The sequence below is a fragment of the Antechinus flavipes genome, chromosome 4 (genome assembly GCF_016432865.1).
Source record: "Antechinus flavipes isolate AdamAnt ecotype Samford, QLD, Australia chromosome 4, AdamAnt_v2, whole genome shotgun sequence".
Lineage (NCBI taxonomy): Eukaryota > Metazoa > Chordata > Mammalia > Dasyuromorphia > Dasyuridae > Antechinus > Antechinus flavipes.
In genome coordinates this window covers 393,728,665-393,747,870 of record NC_067401.1, presented here as the reverse complement: position 1 = coordinate 393,747,870, position 19,206 = coordinate 393,728,665, and the positions used below count along the sequence as shown (strand labels likewise).

Genomic DNA, 19,206 nt, shown 5'->3' with positions numbered 1-19,206 from the left:
ACAAATATTATCCCTGTTAGAAAATGAAGGGTTCATTGATTCCATCATCAAAAAAAAAAAAAAAATGTTTGACAGTTTATATTCTGCTCTTTCCAAACCCCTCAGCATGTTTTTTTTGGTAACCCTTTGTGAATGATAGCTTCTTGTTGAACAAATGCTAATAGTAAGTCTTTCTTCTTTAAAAATCCAAGAAGCCAAAGGAAGGGAGGGATAATGGCATGAAAATATATGATGAATTTTAGTTATTAATTACTATAATAGCCTGACAAGGAGAAATTAACTAATTATTTTAAAAACCTTATTTTAGGTGTCAATTTAAACCTCTTCTCCAATAGACTTCCTTTTTTAGAGAAAGCACTTAAAATATAATTAAATTGACTGATTTGAAACTCATTTCTTAGCCTTACTCTGTTTTCCTTCTGGAAGAGAGGCTAATGAACAGAAAAAAAGGATAAAAGATCATCATTAGCAGGGAGAAGCTAAAGGCAAAAATATTTCCAAAATGGATGATCTATACACAAATGAAAATTGGCTATATTACACCATCTCTCCATTTTAATTTTAATCAGTAGGTTATTTTTTTCCATTTATGTAACTTTCCCAAGTAACTATTTGTAATGTGAGTTGTCAGAAGGTTATTTTGTTTCAAATGTAAACTTATGTAATCTGTATTTAGTGAAACAAATATTTCCCTTTTGACAATTAAAGACAGCCAAATGGCCCTGCAAAATATTCCACAGTCAGTCATTCCCCTATTATATTATTTAATCATTGGTTAAAAGCTTACATGATACTCAAGTGACTGCAGATATTTTTTAAAACATTTGCTCACTTATGAAAACCCAAATGTTCTCCAAAATGTTTTGACAGCCAAAACTTGTGTCAGAACACACTTTGTTAGGATATGTATGAAACACGATTATCTTCCCCCACAAGATTTTATTTTCCAATGTGACCTTGGCCATGGTATTCTTGTTTCTTCCTCATGATGGATATAACCCATTAATAAGCTGGATGCCACTAGGAAATTCCATTTGCTGTTTTCAGCTACCAAGCATTAGTTGCTTAAAATTTAAAAATAAAAAAGTCATTTAGTTAATTACTTTTGATATGTTTCTTAGATATTGTCCCATATCTATTTAGGGTCAAGCTGGGGTAAAAAGGCTACTTTAAAAAAAAGTATCCATCATCACCCTCTTAATTCATTATTTCTTGCTCTGTTTCACTTTCACCTTCCCCCACCTTCCCCTTTTGAGCACTCCTTCTAGGATTCCAAGTTCCTAAAACAGTAATAGACATTTACTTGGGGTCATACATCATCTTTCCTAAACAGTGTGAGTAGCAAACCAGAGGCCCCCCAAAAAGGACTTAATCTTTCTCCAACAATTCTCCAACAAATTTCATGAAATCTTTGGCTATATATAAACAAAGATGTTTGCTTATTTTCTAGATCTTAGTTGCAAAACTACCAGATACAATACAATTGAGTTTCAATACAAACTCTATAATTTAATACCTGTATGACCATGGGCAAGGTACTGAACTGCTCCCAGACTCAATTCCTTCCTCTGAAATGATTATATTATTATTCTTCCTTATTGCTATTTTTGTGAGGAAAATACATTACAACTCTGAAAGACCTATATAAATATAATAATCTTTATTATAATTTCCCTAAAATTATTAAATTCCTACTATCTAAGAATATATTTATATTTTTTTGGTAAGGCAATTGGGGTTAAGTGACAAGGGTCACACATGTAGGAAGTGTTAAGTGTCTGAGATCAAATTTGAACTCAGGTCCTCTTGACTTTAGGGCTGGTGCTCTATCATACTGTGCCACCTAGCTGCTGTGTTAGCTGTCTTCTTAACTGTGAATCTCCTAATTCTGACTTTACTATTGCTGCCCATGGTATCTTCATTACCCTAGTATCTAGCTTGCTAGCCATGTTGGAATTCTATCGTGGTTGCAGACAACAGGAATGAGGTTAGGTTGAAAGTAGTATTAAATAATAGAGACTGGTAAATTTAATGGTTCAGAATTATAGGAATATTCCCATTCTAATTTAGTTCTAAATGGTCAGAATGGGGAAAAACTTGGCAAAAATCACTAAGCAAGGGCATTTTTATCTTAAGTACTCTTGCTTTCCTAATTATCTTTTTTACAAAACCTCATTTCAAGATGCTGATTTTCTTTTATTTTTGTAAAGCAATTTGTATTCAACAGAAGATATGGAAAAAACACAAAAAAGTTTATTGCAATACGAAATCCTTCATATTATATTTAAATTGAATGAATTTGGCATCAATAAATTATTTGTGAAGGGGGTATGGAAAAGCCAAAGAAGAACAACTAATAAAGCCCCATAAAAGAAGTTGTTAAATCATAATCTATTTGTTTTAATTTAAATAATAGTAGCAAATTTGAAATAATATGTTTTAAAATCACAATTTCAATTTGTACTTACAATCATATTTTCCAAAGCATGTTTGGCAAGCCAACAATTTAGAAAGACGGGGATAAATAAATTTCTTAAGGAAGGCCAGAATATCTGGAAAACAAATTAAAACTAAAATAATTATTGAGAGAAAAAAATGACATCAATTAGTTTGAAAAGTGTTTCAATGCAAATAAGGTTAAGATTTAAAAATTACACTAATAGAAGAGCTGTACAACTTGAAAGTACACCTCAAATACCCTTTACTTAATGTAGCTAAAGAAGTAATGAGCAACAGATAAATGGCAGGTGCAATTAAATTTTGGAAACATTAACATCTTTTAAAATAAAAAGTGGAAAACCATAGAAACACATACCAATAAATAATGAAGTCTAACTAAATGAATTGTTCTACTAAACATTCTCCATAGAAAGCTAAATAAACATTAGATATCGTTGTTTTACAAAAGGTAGCATTAGGAAATATGAGAGGACAAAGCTTCCATTGCTTCCATATCTGGCCTTCAAGTATTTTAAAAGACCTTGAATTAGCCAATGTTCAATCAGTTATAAATCTAAACCATTCATTTAATTTAATAAAACCCCAGCTGTTTTGCTTATATCAGTTATTCAAAATGAAAAGTGATCTGATCTGAGCAACAGCTGAAGAGGTTGTTCAAGAGTTTTATATTAATAAATAGATATGTAGCTTAGTCCAATTTAGGTCATGATTGAAAGAAGAAAAAAATATATCACCTCTTGTTAAACTATTACAAACCCTGAATTCATACAAAGTTGCTTTATAAAGAGACAATGGCTCATTTAAGCTGAAATACTCTTTTGTACATTGGAAAGTACATTGGAAAGGCTGTATATTCATGGATAATTCTAGATGGAAAGAATTTCCAGGCAATTTCCTGGCAGCCTCTGTACTAGGTAGAGAATCCATTTCAGCAAATTATGTTGAACATCTAAAAATGCATAAATCAGTGTGATTTTTAATGCATAAGTTATTTAAGAAAAATCATCTTATTTTACCCATATAATCATTCCTATACAATATTCTTAAAATAAATGCAATTATTTCTGTTCTGCTACTGACCTTAGTAGAAGATATTTAAGCACCAGTTTTTGTAAATTTACAGATTTAAAGGTGTATAAATATGAACCAACCAACCATGAGCTTTGATCTGGAGTGCTTCATTCTGCAACTGTAGGCAGTATCCCCATTGGTTTTAATTTAATCATTTAATCATAGGTTCCATATATACACACACATATCTTTTTTTTATAGGTATCAGTCATCCAAAATATTTAACTTATTTATTAGCAATTTTTATCCTTAAAGTCTTAATTGAACTGAAATGGCATGTAGTTTTTCTTTATTTTAGCAGACTTACTGAGATGATGAAGGGGACAGCATTAATGATTTCCAGGATGAAAGGTATGCGTAAAATCTGCTCCCAAATATTTCCCTTTTAAGAAAAAAAAATAGGAAGAGAAGAAATGTATACTGAATCCTATCAAGAAAAGAAAAATGACTACGTATTGGCCTTTTTCTAGCTGCAACAATGTACATATTAATAAGATGCAACATTTTTTAGAACTTAAAGTATACTAGCAACTAAATTTTTGAGTCCCGTATAAGCAATTTTACTCCCAAAAATTTCTGTAAAATTAAGAAATTAATTCATATTAATGAGAATATATTAATGCTGTTTTTATTGTACAACTTTTATGGGCACAAAATTATAGATTAGAAATTTGTCCTACTGGTGACAATTCCAAAATTTTATTTAATGAAAAACTGCATTGAAAATACACAAAATAATCTGTTTTTTTTTCAAATCCCATGAATTGAAAACATTCAAAGATAGCTATTATTTCTCTAATACTATTGTCTCTTCCAAGCTGTTCCACTTAGATATTTCATAGATATTGGAACATATTGATAAGTTCTATTTCTAAGCCTTCAATGTGCTGGCAGCTCTTTTCTAGATGCCTGATTTTTTGATTCTCAGACTTGAATACAATACTCTATATGATCAAAGACATTACATAATTTGTGAGAATTGATTTGCAAACCTTGGAGTACTATATAAATATCAGTTATTATTTTTGTTTGATTTTTATATTTTAATTGGAACCTATATTTCCTTCCTTATTATACAACTTTAGGAATGGAAACTCCATTCACTACATTGTTGTAGCCCAGCAACTCATCTATAATTTATAATCTCAAAGAGTGACTAAGGGTCCTGAGATTAAGTGATTTATTCATAGTCACGTGTTATTATGTGTCAGAATACTAACACCAGTTCTAGACTCCAGTTCTTTTTGATTCTAAGTCTAGCAATCAATTCTCTATGCATTTATGTCTTTATAATTATAATTATAATTATATTAAGTATTAATAACATTTAATACTTAATAAATTAATTAATATATATTAAATTAATAAATACTAAATAAATATTATCATTATTATTTACTTGACCTATATTAGATACAATGATTATTTATATTTGCTGATGTGTTGATTAATCTGGGTATTACATTTGAGTTAATTTCAGTTAATTCATATAAATTTATGTCCTTAATTTGAACTGCTAAATTCTTGAAATTAAAGGCAGACTTTCACATTTACCCATATGAACCACAGAAATATCAATTACCACTTGAAAATATTAAAATGAAACAAATAGTCACTAATATGAAAATATTAATCTAGCAATGACAAATTGCTATTAGAATTTTTTGGTGAGCAAAACAATTACTAGAGATTTAATGAAATTTTATTACATAATGGTTTTTTTAATTAATTCTGAATGATTTCATTTCTGACATGAGTAAGCAGAGTGCTGAGCATGGTGTCCAGTGCTTAGTGTGGTACATGGCATACAATAGGTATTTAATCTTGATTGCTATAGTCTAGTAGAAAGCGTGCTGGCTTTGGAATCATATAAACTGGCTTCAAATCTCACTTCTAACCCTGTACATAGGACCCTAATCAAGTCACCAAATTTTTCTATAATTCAATTTATTTATCTATAAAATTTAAGTGGACTAAAAGGCTCTAAAATCTCTAGATTATTTTTGTCTACATCTAAAACATACCTAATAATTCCAGGAAGTTTTAGTTATTTGATAACACTCTTCTAATCAAGAATAAACTGAACTGCTGAAAACTATAGTTTAGTGAAGTGTACTTTGCAAGGAAAATGTACAGATAGTTTCCCAAATATTTACATCTAATTTTACCCTTGGGACATGTTAGCTTTTACAAATTTCTGATGCATTTTCATCATGAATCTACATGAATGACAAAAGAGTAACTTTGAGGACTTAATAAAGTAAATGAGACAATCACATCAATCTCCATTTGGAAACCTACAAGATTTAGTTTCAGAATAAATAGCCTTGTGCTGGTAAAATGACAAAAGGTCAAAGGACATGACCATGGAAAAAAGAATGACAGATTACACTGATTCTAAGAAGCAGGAATGTCACAGTTGATATTTACTGAATTTTATCTGGTATCTTTTTTTTTTCTTGTTTGAGCAAAAAAATGAATATATCTATGAGACCTGATAAGATGGTGGAATAAGTTACACTTGGTCCTGAAGCACCTGCTTTAATATAGAAACCCAAAAAAGAATCAAATAAGGTAATGATCACAGTAAGTATAATGTTTGATGATAATTTCATCTTTCACAGTAAGTAGAATATTTGATGATAATTTCATCTTTCCATCATTTGCTTTGCCATACCACTCCTAAACTATCTATTCTTCACCATCACCAAGAATTCCAATCCCTTTTCTCCTCCATACTTTTCCAGGCCATAATATCTACTCTGATCTCTCTTCCTAAAATCAAACTCTGCATGGACCATTTCAACTCTTCATTATTCTCTATTTTCCTTTTCCTATCATGGAAAATGTCTTCTCAAATGCCTACACAGGATTATCCACAAGATATAACTAACTCCTTCCTTCCTGTATGCATGCTGCTGGAAAGAACTATATAAATCATGGAACCATATTGACTGGATCTATTACAAATCTGCAAGTTTACTAAAGTGGTCCTTCATGGTAACAAGCAATCCTGCTATGTCTTCCAAATTCATTATCTATCCTAATGACCAAAACTTCTGTTCTTAACCTTTTCTTTCCTCACTCCTGCCAGATTATTCCTCCTTCTACCCCTCAACTATCAAACTTATCTCATACTTTATTAAAAAATAAAATACAGCTATTTAAAGAGAGTTCCATTTACTCCTTTTCTTTTCATCTCTAGCATTATCTCCTATTGTCTCCTCCTTTACTCTAGTTGATGTTGAAGAGGAGGCCCTTATTCCTGCCAACACCAACTTTTCTATATACACATATAACCTAAAGACTCACTCTTTCCTCTCCTTTCTGGCACAATTCTCTATTCTCATTCTCTCCCTCAATCTTACTTCTGCCTTCAACTGGTCTCTTGCTTCTAAATTTGTAAAAAAAAAAAAGTCTTTATTGGTTCTCCTGCTACTTGTCTGAATTATTCTTTTTCAATCTCTTTTGCTGGGCTTCATCTATGTCACATTCACTTTGGGTATATTCAAAGCCTCTGTTCTGGCCTTGCTCTCATTTCTCTCTTTAACTCTTTTACTTAAAAAATCTCTTCAATTTCCATGGTTTTAATGAATGTTAGACATGGATGATTCCTAACTCTCTAGCCTATTCTAGTATTAAGTTTTAGTTCTTTACCACTAACTCTTTTTTGTATTTAGTGCTGATTGTCCCCTAGGCATTGCAAACTCAACATGTCAAAATAACAAGTGGATTATATCTTCTGCCAAACCACTTCAGTCAAAATTTCAGTCACCCAGGTTTCAAACATTGGTACCATTTTTGATTCTTTACTTTGACTAACAACACATATCAGTTGTCAAAATTTAAAAATTTATTCATTATAGTATCTCTTGGATATGTTCCTTTTTCCCCCATTGACATAGACCCAATCATAGTTCTGTCCCTAATGCCATTAGTCTCAATGTCTCCTAATTGCTATTAACATCAATTATAAATTAATCTGACTTTTATAATTATGCACAATCTGACTGTTCCTATCTTTCTAGTCTTCTTACATCCAATTTTCCTGCCCACACCATATGACAGTACTTTTAAACTCAATGTTGTCCACACATAATGCTTCCCCCAACCCCCAAATTTACATTTACTTCTCCCCACCTCCCTATTTCTGGGAGAAAAAGATCCTCTCTATAGTATATCCATTACATATGAATATAACTAACCACAAGTAACAGCCTTCCATGAAAATAATTTCAATTTAAGCCTTGAAGAGACAATATACTGAATGCTAAAGTTTACTTGGTTTTTTTCACTTCAACTTTAGAAGATAATATTAAATGAAAAGTTCTCAGTTGCTCCAAGTCTCTACTTGGGAAAAATTCCTAATACCCAAACAATACCTACCATTTTCTTTTTAACTTTATATTTTATATCTATCTCTAGTTAATCCTGGATCTTTTATTGTTAAGTAAAATTCAATTCCCTGTAAAACTGGGAAAATATGTGTAAAGAAGTAAAAAATATTTCTATCATAGTATCTCAAGATAGACAAGTATCAGGAGAGAAAATTTAAGAAAGATCCAAATTTTTCTTAGTAACTCCCTCAGATTAAATCATCTTTATCATTCTTATATAGCAAAGCACTGTCCTCAGGATCTCTTTTCTCTACCATAGCTCAGTCTTCCCTTAATTCTATACTTACTGTTTCCTCTAATATTTGCATCTATCTTTTAAACAAAGTGATTAGAAAGATCTTTTAATCAATGGGTTTAATTGATTTATTTATATATAAAGGCATTGGACACTTGGGTCTAATGCATTTTTTATAACTTTTCCCCAGGGCCAAATACGATGTTTTGGGCCCCAATTCTTACACATGTAAATAATGAAAAACAATATATTTTTTTTAAGATTAGAACCACATCTGTAATATCACAATTATCAGGAATTCCCAGATAAGTAAATTCTCTTTACCAAGAAATGTCAGCACTTTGTCTGCAACTTAAAATCTTAAAGAATTTCCTAAATAATTAAAAATTAAGTGATTTGTCCAGGGTTACTGAGCCAGTATCTGCCAAAATGGACATTTAACTTCCAAGTCAGGTCTTTCTGAAGAATAGAATAATAATGTATATACTATATTTTTCTGTTAATTACATCAATGCATATAGAAAAAATCCTAGAAAAAAAAGAAAAAATCCTTTGACAATATGCAACATTATTTTTTGAAAACTCCAAAAAGTATAGGCATTAAAGGGCCTCTTCTTAATATCATCAAAAGAATATATCAAAACTAAGAGTTGGCTCTATTTGCAACATAGAAACACTTAAAACTTCCTCCCTAAGCACAGGAATAAAGAAAGGATTCCTGGTTTTTCTTTCATTATTTGATGTTATTCTAGAAATTTAACTATAATAATAAGAGAATAAATTAAGGGAATAAACAGTGAAAAACAGGAGAGATAAACATTTCTAGTCACAGAAGTAAGGTTTTTATTTTGGAGCACTCCAGAAAAAAAAAAAAAAAAAAAAACCCTTAAAAAACATTCCAGATGATTGAATCCAGTAAAGTAAAAGTAAGAAGTAAAGTATAATGCATATTCATATGAATCACCATACTTTCTATATATTACTGATAAAAACAATGAAAACAATTGAAATAGAAAACATTCAAAATTTCTGAGATGCATAAAATATCTAGAAGTTAACATATGAAGAAATGTTTAAAACAGACAAGTCTACCAAAAAAAAATCCAATGATTTCTTAGTTGACAAATCAAATGGCTTTTCCTCATGTTTTATCTTTCTTGATCTTTCTTCTGCCTTTGATATTGTCTGTCATCCTATTCTCCCCAAAACTATTTTCTGGTTTGGGATTTGTGGTTAAGTGACTTGCCCAAGGTCATACAACTAGTAAATATTAAGAGTCTGAGGCTGGATTTGAACTCAAGTCCTCCTACCTCCAGGGCTGGTATTCTATCCACTGTGCTATCTAGCTGCCCCCTATCATTGGATTCTCAATGTTGGGTATTTCAAAATTACAAAATATATTTAAAATTATGAGTAGAACTATTTGAGCATTAAAGTATATCATGTCTCTTTCTCTTTAAGTCAATTCAGAATCCACATAAATATGAAACAATTCAATCATCCTACAAACATTTAGTATGTAACATTTTGTTAATTAAAATAGTAAGAATAATGTAAAATTTCTCAACTTTTATGTATTTACTACAAAGAGAAATGAAAGGTTTCTTTTAACATTTTGCTCATTTAAGTAGAAAAGTTTTCATTTATTGTTTGAGAGGTGGAGACATAAAAGAGATGAGGGGAATCTGAATTATTTAGACAAACATCTACACTTTTAATTTCACTTTGGCTCTGAAAATTGGCTGGAAAAGAATGCATAATATGGAAATTACAGCAATAAAAGAAAACTAGGATGAAGTTCTTGGGGAACAGGGCCTTGGGAGGGGGAATATATAAGAAATTACATCTTAAATTCCTTTCTATGTAAATAGAAAATTTTAGAACAAAAATGACACATGAAGGAATATCAATCCCACGAGTAAAAATAATATATTTCATGTTGAAATTTATTAAATCAAACCCCTTTATTTCAACATAAAAATGAACTAATTTGCTAGGATATCTTTTTTTCCTATGCAAAATATATCACATAATAAGAGAGAGCATATAATTAAAATATCCATGGAAATGGGAGTCACAAGACATGGTTCTACTTAATGGCTCTCTGATACTATTGTCACTTCTATTGCTTGGGTCTCAGTTTTATCATATGTCAATTGAGGGAGCTGGGACAGAGGGAATATGCTCTAAAATCCCATCCAGATATTATCTAAGATTCTAGGAAATATAAGAATTTATTTTGCAATTCACTAAATCAGATCCCAATCTAGCTATATATATATATATATGTATGTTCTTAAAAAGTTGCATCTGAGTAGTTAGGACCTATGGTCATGCAGTTAGAGGCAGAAGTGAACCCAGATTTATTCCTTCCACTCCAGCACTCCTTTAATCAAGCAATACTGCCTGATTCTCTAATTCTCTAATTGCCAACTAATCTAAAGGTACTCTGCTAAAGGAAATAAAAACTCAGCACAGAATTACTTCTTACATACAGGAATAAAAAGTTAACAATAAGGATTACCATTACTTTTTCTAATAGGAATATTTAATTAAAGAAAATTTAGGGAGGGATTCTGGCTCATCTAAACAAGATGGAAGATAGTATTTTCTCTGATTCCCATAATTCTTACAACTCTCTGAAACAGAAATCATGTGTCAAAGATACAGCTGTCTCCATGTTCCAAGCCACCCACTTATTCAAAGGGAGATTTTCTTAAATCGTGAACTGAAATTAATTGACCTCACCTCAGTACCCCTCTATTCCCTTGTAATGAGCCTATACCAGCAGTCCCAAGACAAAGGCCTTCAACAAAACCCATCCACACATTCCTGTTTCCTCTTATTGTTTCTAGCATCAAAAAGAAAACACAGGAGCAAAGTTTGGAATGAGGTTAGGGTGTAGCAGAGTAAGTAAATGGAGAGGGAGAAAATTGCTGCAAAGTTCTGAACTGCCAGTGCCATAGTACACAACCTTATAGCAACAGAATAACAGCTCTCTGAACTTCCAGTGCTATGCAAGAGAACTAAGGAACAAAGAGAACATGAGGAATCACCAGACAGGACACTGTGCATAGGATTTTGTAGCACTTTATTAAATGGGAAAGAGAAAGTAGAGTCTTCAGCTGCTGCCAATTTAACCACCAAAAGGTCTTTTGAAGCAGATATCTAGGTTAGTGAATAGTAAACTTCAGATTATTCAATGTGGGAAAAGGCTGAGGTATTTTGAGATTCATCTAACAAAGAAATCACCATCAGAATGGAGTCAGAAAGAGAATTAGGAGAAATGGCTGGGGAGGGGGGATAGGAGGAAGTACTAGAGGGAAGGAACAGACTAAAACTCCCACGATCTCAGGAAAAAATAAAAATATAAACCAATAAATCAAGATGGAAAACAACAACAGGAGAAAATATGCCCTCCAGGTCTAATAAATTAACTCAAGCAACTATAAATCAATGCTAAAAAATAAAGGAGTGTTACTCAACATTTGATGAGACAGAAAAATCCTGTGGAACATGAGAATATGGAACTATAACATGTTGTTCTTTGTGACAGGAGAATTTATGTCCTGCACACAAAAGCAAAAAGAAGAAGAATAAAACTGGAATCTGAAATAGCAAGCTTCACCTAAGAAACAAAGGAAAAAGAATAGATTAGGAATGCAAATTATATACAATTGAAAGATAATCGAGAAAAAGAGAAACCTAGATAGAAAGACAATCTAGAAAAGAAAAAAAAATAAAACATGTTCTCTATATAAATAATACATACTATTCTGGAGGGCAGTATATATAATCTTAGGATCATAGTTTAAGCAGCAGAACAGAATATAAAAAAGCTAAAAATCTCAAGACATATAGTGGTTAAATTTTTTGAAATAAGTTCTTCAAACAATCATGAGAAAGAACTTTAAATACAAAAGAAAAATAAAATGAAATAGTTCAAGATCATGCTGCATACACCAGAAAACATGGTATCGAATGGAATGATGGTGTTCTAAAAGCAATGGAGCTCAAGATGCAATCCAGAGTAACCTCTCCCATCAATCTAATTTTCATCACATGTAAAAAAGATGGAGTTTAATAATAAAGAGACATTGAAAACATTTTAAGAAACCAAATCTCAAACTATTTTATATAGCAGCAGTTGTCAAAAACCACCTAGTATTGGTTAAAAATATAGAGAGCTATATCAGTGGAACAGGATAAATAGAGGAGAAATAGAAACAATAGTACCAAAAAAAAAAATGCAATGTACTCAATAACTGAGTTTTTTATAAAGGAGAAAACATAAATTAGAAAAAAAGAACCTTATTTGATTAAAAAAAAGTTAGAAATATTAGAAGGGAGTTTGGGAGAAATTAAATTTATACCAACACCTTTTTCCATAATATATTTTAAATAGATATGCAAAGTAAGATTAAAATCATGCTATAAAAATTGAATAGAACCATCATATACTTCTCACAATTAAAAGACAGAAGGAACTACAAAATTTAGAAGATTCTGATTACTTGAAATTAAAAAGTTTCTTCAAAGACAAAATCAATGTCCCTAGCATAAAAAAAGAAGTAGTTGAATGGAAGGGAAATTGTATCAATCTTCTCAGACAAGATTTTAACATAAGATATTTAACAATATATGCATACATGTAAATATCTTACACACTAATGTATGTATGTATTCATATGACTGTATATCTATATACACATAAAAATGAATCTAACCATCCTTCAGTAGGCGAGTGTCCAAAAAATATGAAAAAAAATAGTTCTCAAAAGAATTGCAAAGTATTCAAGACCACATCAAAAGATGCTTTTTCATGGCAAATAATAGTAATGCAAATCAAAACAACCCTGAGATTTTACCTCACACTTGCCAATAAGGGGGGAAAAGACAAAAATATGGCAATTATCAATGTTGGAGGAGAGTGTGGCATGGGCTGCAGAATAATATATAGTTACTACAAGTATAAAAATGGCACAGCCATTTTGGTAAACAGTTTGGAAATAAGCAAATAAAGTAACTAAAACTGTCATATCTCCTTGAAACAGTCATAATTAACATTATCTCCCAAAGCAATACTAATAAGAAATAAGTCCCCAAATAATCTAAATTATTTATTAATAGTACTTTTTTGTGATAGCTAAAAATCAGAAACAAAGTTGATTCCCATCAACTGGAGACTAAATATATTGTGGTACATAAGCTTAATAGAATATTACTGTGCTCTAAAAAACGATGGGGATGAATGCATAGAAGCACAGAAAGATCAATTTGAACTGACAAAAATTGGAGTGCAACCAAAACTATAAATATAGGAGGCTATTTACAGCAATGTAAATAGAACTACAAACCCAAAAAAAAAAATTGAGTAACTGTCAAAAAATTATAAAACTCAAGAAGGAATGAATGAAGAGATATGAGGACATTTTCCCAATCAACTCCTCTGTGAAGGTAGGAGGTACATAGATCTTATACATAGCACATGTTTTTGGATTTTTTCAATGTACTGATTAATGACAGTACTAAAAATAGAGGAATCTATTTTTTCCTCTCTAAAAAGTACTGTTTTCCTTTCTAACAAGTATTATATGGGTTGATCTTCTGATAGTAAGAATGAGCCATACTTGTAATGATGATGATGATGATGATGATGTAAGAAATATAAGATATAAGTAAAACCTTATTTAAATAAAATACAGAAAATGAAAGATTTATAGGAAAAGTGTTCATGTAACTTAGCTTCTTTAATGTAATGATGTACAGGGAATATTTTTCAGAATTCTATTGCTCTCAATTTTTTATTTTTGCTTTCTATGTTATGGGTATTTATGCATATTTATAAATAGAAGTAATTTTTGGAAGCAAAGATCCAGAGATTATTTATGATGACAGCTGAAGGTGATCATAACTGGTATATTTTGCATACTAAGTATAAATCTAAATGAAACAGCAAATGAAGACAAATTTTCATTAATGGCAGAAAGCCCAAAACAATTTGCCTTTTTTTTTTATTCTAGGTTCATGTGTTACTAACTCTGAAATAAACTCTAAATAAATATGCAGATTTCTCATTGCAGATTTCTCATTTCATTATCAATAGAGCTCTAAGTCTTCAAAGAAAGGTAAAATAATGAATAATGATACAGCTCTGGACTTGGAATCAAGACAATATGAGTTCCATTCTCACTAATATCACTGCTATGTGATCATTGTCAAGTCACTTAAACACTTCTTTAGTCTCAGTGAAAAATAATACCTGCATCATTTACCTAATAGTGACTCTTTTGTGACTCACAGATGATATGAAATATATAAATTGTTTGGCATACTTTGAAATGCTACATAAATATCAAGCATTATTGACATTATGGCTTAATAGTCAGTGACCTGGTCTCAGAATCTAGAAGGCCTGAATTAAAATTCCCTTTTAGACCAGTCTGATTGTGTTGCCTTAAGTATGTCACTTCAGCTTTTTTTCCTCGGGAAACTATCTTAGACTATAAACTGTAGAACAGGTACTACTTTGCATTAATAGAAGACATCCTCTAAAAATAGTAATTAAAAAATTGGAAATAATAGTGAATTTTATTTTTGAGATTAGAAAGCCATCAATTTGCATATAAGAAAGATGAAAATAATCATTTATTAAACATGTCGTATGCCAGGCATTGTATTAAATGCTTATTAAATATGTAATTTGAGCCTCACAACAGCCTTACACACAAATAAATAGTGGATGCTTTTATAATCTCTATTTTATAGGTAAAATTGAGGCAGAGAGAATCACACAGAATGTAAATGTCTGAGACCAGATTTGAACTCATCTTTCTGAGTTCAATCTCAGTGTTCTATGCACCAAACTACTTTATTGCCTAAACAGAAAGAAAACACATAAATAAAGTGGAATGTAGGCTTTTTAAGTACAGACTTTAAAATATATATATATATATATATATATATATATATATGTAGCCAAATACATAATAAATGAAACTAGTAAACAATAAATAAACATTTTTCTGAATTTAATTGAAACAAATCAAAAGAGATTTTTTTGATATTGACACTAAATATTGGAATCTTCAGGGAAAGCCAATGTAGAATAGGAAAAAAAAATTAACACAATTTCTAGTGTAAGAGTAATTATGTAATCCATGACATCTTTTATTTAGACTTCAAAGAGGCTAACTGTATTGGGGTTATGATCTAACTTGTTTGTCTTTCAAACTTTAGTGGCCATTCATAAATTAAAGCATCTGAATGTCAGAAGTATATTGAACTTTTGCAAATTCAGGATGTCTCCACTAGATATTCTATTTCTTTTTGAATGACTATATTTCTAAGCCACCGCTAAAGGAAGAATGTCTTAGGAACAGAAAACCCACATTTAGTATTAGAGATGATGGGTTTGAATCTCAGCTCTACTCTTTTCAACACCTTTATTGTATTTAACGACTGCATCTCAATGTGCTCATTGAAAACTTAAAGGGATGGCTTAGTTAGCCTATTCAGTTCAAAGATCTAAGATATGAGAGCGGAAGAGAAATCTAGGCATTGGGGCTTGACCACATAAGATATCCAAAGAAGGATGTCAATACTGCTACTACCTTTTAAGGGAAGCCCTGAAATTTGATATATTTGTCAACACATGTGAATTCAACTGTTTATTATCTGGACTGCTGAAAAGACTGGTTATGTCTCAAGTCTCTCCATATGTTAATGCTCCTTTCAAAGAGCTGACAAGAAAAATTTCCCTTAAACTGAGGTCTAATCATATAACTTCAGTACTCAAAAAAATGATTTTTAAGATCAAATCAAAATTACTTTGCTTGGCATTTAAAGCTCTTTGCAGCCTGGCTCCCATATATCTTTCCAGACTAATTATATATTTCCCTTCATGTACTCTTTGCTTTATCAACTGACTTTGCTGGAATTCCTCACAATTACTCAATCACCTGTACCTTTGGCTCTGCATTGACCATTCCCCATGTCTAGAGTTTGCTCCCTCCTCTTCTTTGTCTCTTAGGATCCCTAGTTGCCAAATTCAGCTCAATTACCATCTTTTAAATGAAACCTTAGCTGATAACCCCATGCCCCCTCTACTAGTATCTTCCTTCAAATGATTAATGTATATTAATTTTATTTATGCTACTTCCATCATGGAGAAGATACATTCTATAAGAGTAAGGAGTTTTTCATCCACAAGACCCACCATGGTGCCTGACACATAATAGGCATTTAATATTTTTGATTGATTGTTTATACCAAATCAAGTCAGTATTTATTCATATGTATCTATAGGAAGAAATTTTTGGTGGGAAAGGTTATGCAGGGATCCTTAAACTACGGCCCACGGGCCAGATGCAGCAGCTCAGGACGTTTATCCCCTCACCCAGTTTCTTTATTTAAAGGCCCACAAAACAAAGTTTTTGTTTTTACCATAGTCCAGCCCTCCAACAGTCTGAGGCACAGTGAACTGGCCCCCTATTTTTAAAGTTTGAGGATCGATCACTGTATAGGAATTGATGCAGAATCATTAAATTTACATGTTCTTCTTATTGGTGTTGTTTCTGTTTTGTGTGCTCAATTTTAAAAGCAACTATTAGTGGCCATGTTGAACTTATGAAAGTAATTCTGTAGAAGAGAGAGGCCTAGTATTAAATAGATAGAGAATTCCAAAGTTGTAAATTTTTTTCACTTAAAGACAGGCCTCAGATAGCTCTCCTAAGCCTAAATCTTGATAGCAACAAGACTTAACCAATTTGAGAATTCCTTATCAGTTCCTATTTCTGAAAACCTTAGTATTTATTCTCTCTCACTTCCACATCAAAGCCATATTTTCTATTCCACTTCTTAACCTATAGCATTTCCTCTATTTCCAAATCTCTATCCAAATTCATCTCACACAATACTTCCATGTAAACCTTATCCTTGTTGTAAAGCTTAGAATTGTTGTAAGGAAAGATCATAAGGGAAAAATGAACTTGTGTCACAGGAGCAATGCCAGTTAAGCCCCATTAAACTCTGGTTTTATTTTTGAATGACATGAGATAATTAATTATAAATGCCATGGCATTGCAATGGAAAATTAATTTGAATACAGTTTTTTATATTGACATTTTAAAGTAGGGCTGTGAATTCTGTAAAATGTGCCAATGTTAATTTCATGTTGTCTTTGAGCTGGTAAGGTAGAGAAAACATTTTCATAAATTTAGATTCATGTTCAGGCCAGATTCTCTTTATACAGGCCATTTCTGATGATTTATATTAATGCAAGAGTTCTAAATTATTTAAAAACAAAAAAATCTCTTTATTCTCTTTAACTGATTTTGAATTAAAATCCCCTCCCAATTTAGGCTATTCTTGAGTCTAGCAGCTAACTTGTAAAAATTTTACTTCCTTTAATTTTGTTTAATATTATTTCTTCTTTCACTTAAGTATAGAAGTCCTTTTTTCCTTCAAACCTTGGAGGATATGTTCTACATATTCAAAAAAGGTATCATTTTCTAGATAATAGATAGAGGACTAGAAGATGAAGGTATATTACTCCTCTTTGCTCAAAAAAAGTTTGGACCTTTCTGTGCCTCTATTCAAGCCATGATTCAGCTCTCATCCTATTCCTCTTTCATGTGGGATATCCATCTTTCAACTTCATATGATAATAACCAAATTTTCATTTAATGGCACTACAAAGAATTGACTAGAAGTTGATAATAATCATCTATAGTTAGATATTATTGATGAGTGGGACTGATTGGATGAAATATTTCTCAGTATTGTCACATGATCCCTGTTTCCAGAACTTTGGAGCTTGGGAGGTCATTTGTTCTCTGAAGGAATGGACTTTGAACTTGAAGATGCAGGAAGTTGCAGGAAGTGACATGACAGCCAGCATTAGTGATCGTTGGTTAAGGACGGTTACATTCTGTTAGTCTATCCAATGAGAAGGCTTGAGTCTTTTGCTTTTAAACCCTGGACAAAGCAGGTTAGGCTCTAGGAGCACATGGTAGAAGTTGGGAACTATGGCTCCCAGGTGTGTGATTGGGCTTCTCCCTGCAGGGATTAAATAAATCTTTCTCTTTGTACCTGATGTCTCTGATTAGTTAATTGGATTGGGAAGAGAGTCTTGCACATTGATGTAATAAAAATTCAAATCTTGAAAGAATGTAATGTAGTGAATAGACTACTGGGCTTAGATTTAAAACTAAGTTTTCTTGACTTATCTCAAATACTTACTAGACATGTCCCAGAGCAAGTAGCTGAACTTTGTGTATTAAGATTCCTCATTTTATAAAATAAAGGAACTGGTCTTGATCTTTAAAAACCATTTCAGTTCTAAATCTATACTCTTATGTTCAAAAGTTTTGGCTACAAAGAAGAGGAAATAATTTAAAATTTTCACCTAGGTTTAGTTTCATTTCACTATTTTGCCTATTCCCTTCCCTCAGACATACAAGCACATCATCACCACATGATCATCCTGCCAATAACCTCCTACTTATCTACACTGTATCAGTATATATTTATCAGCATATATCAGTATATATCAGTTATATCTATACTGTAGATCAGAATAGATAAGTATTCTCATGACTAAACCTCATTTCAGAGGGATAATCAAAGCCTACACTATCCTCTCTTACTCTAAGGAAAAGACTTACTAAAGTAAAGAATTACCAGACATAGAGGAAATATCTGGTTTTAATAACATCATTAAGGCATTCTTTGGTGACATCAGAAATTTCTTTTCCCAATTTGGCTAAAAGAATTGGGAATGAAACCCATCAGCTCAGAACACAAAGGACACAAATCTCCTCATTTTAATATTAAATGTAGATATAATTAGATTTCTCTCTTTATCATTTTTCTTATATTTTGGATAATTTCATTTCCTCAGCTGAGTACCACCTCTGTGAGTAGAAGTAGAGAAAAAAAGGAAGCCAGAACTGAAGATAAAAGTTGGGTGAAGGAAGGGGTAGGAAAAAGAAGGCAGAGAAAGTATGGTAATTATTGTTTTACTTTTTAACTTTCTTTTTT

The 19,206-nt window shown here is 31.4% G+C and overlaps 1 protein-coding gene across 4 annotated transcripts in view; it reads right to left on the bottom strand.

The window, feature by feature from the left end:
* KCNT2 (potassium sodium-activated channel subfamily T member 2) overlaps positions 1-19,206 on the bottom strand; it is a 583,045-nt gene that overhangs the window by 357,204 nt on the left and 206,635 nt on the right. For all 4 annotated transcript variants that reach the window (XM_051998719.1, XM_051998721.1, XM_051998720.1 and 1 more), the window contains exons 6-7: positions 3,839-3,913; positions 2,469-2,552 (exon numbers count right to left, since the gene is read on the bottom strand). In XM_051998719.1, coding sequence (XP_051854679.1) covers positions 2,469-2,552; positions 3,839-3,913 — 159 coding nt within the window. The remainder of the gene's footprint in view (positions 1-2,468; positions 2,553-3,838; positions 3,914-19,206) is intronic.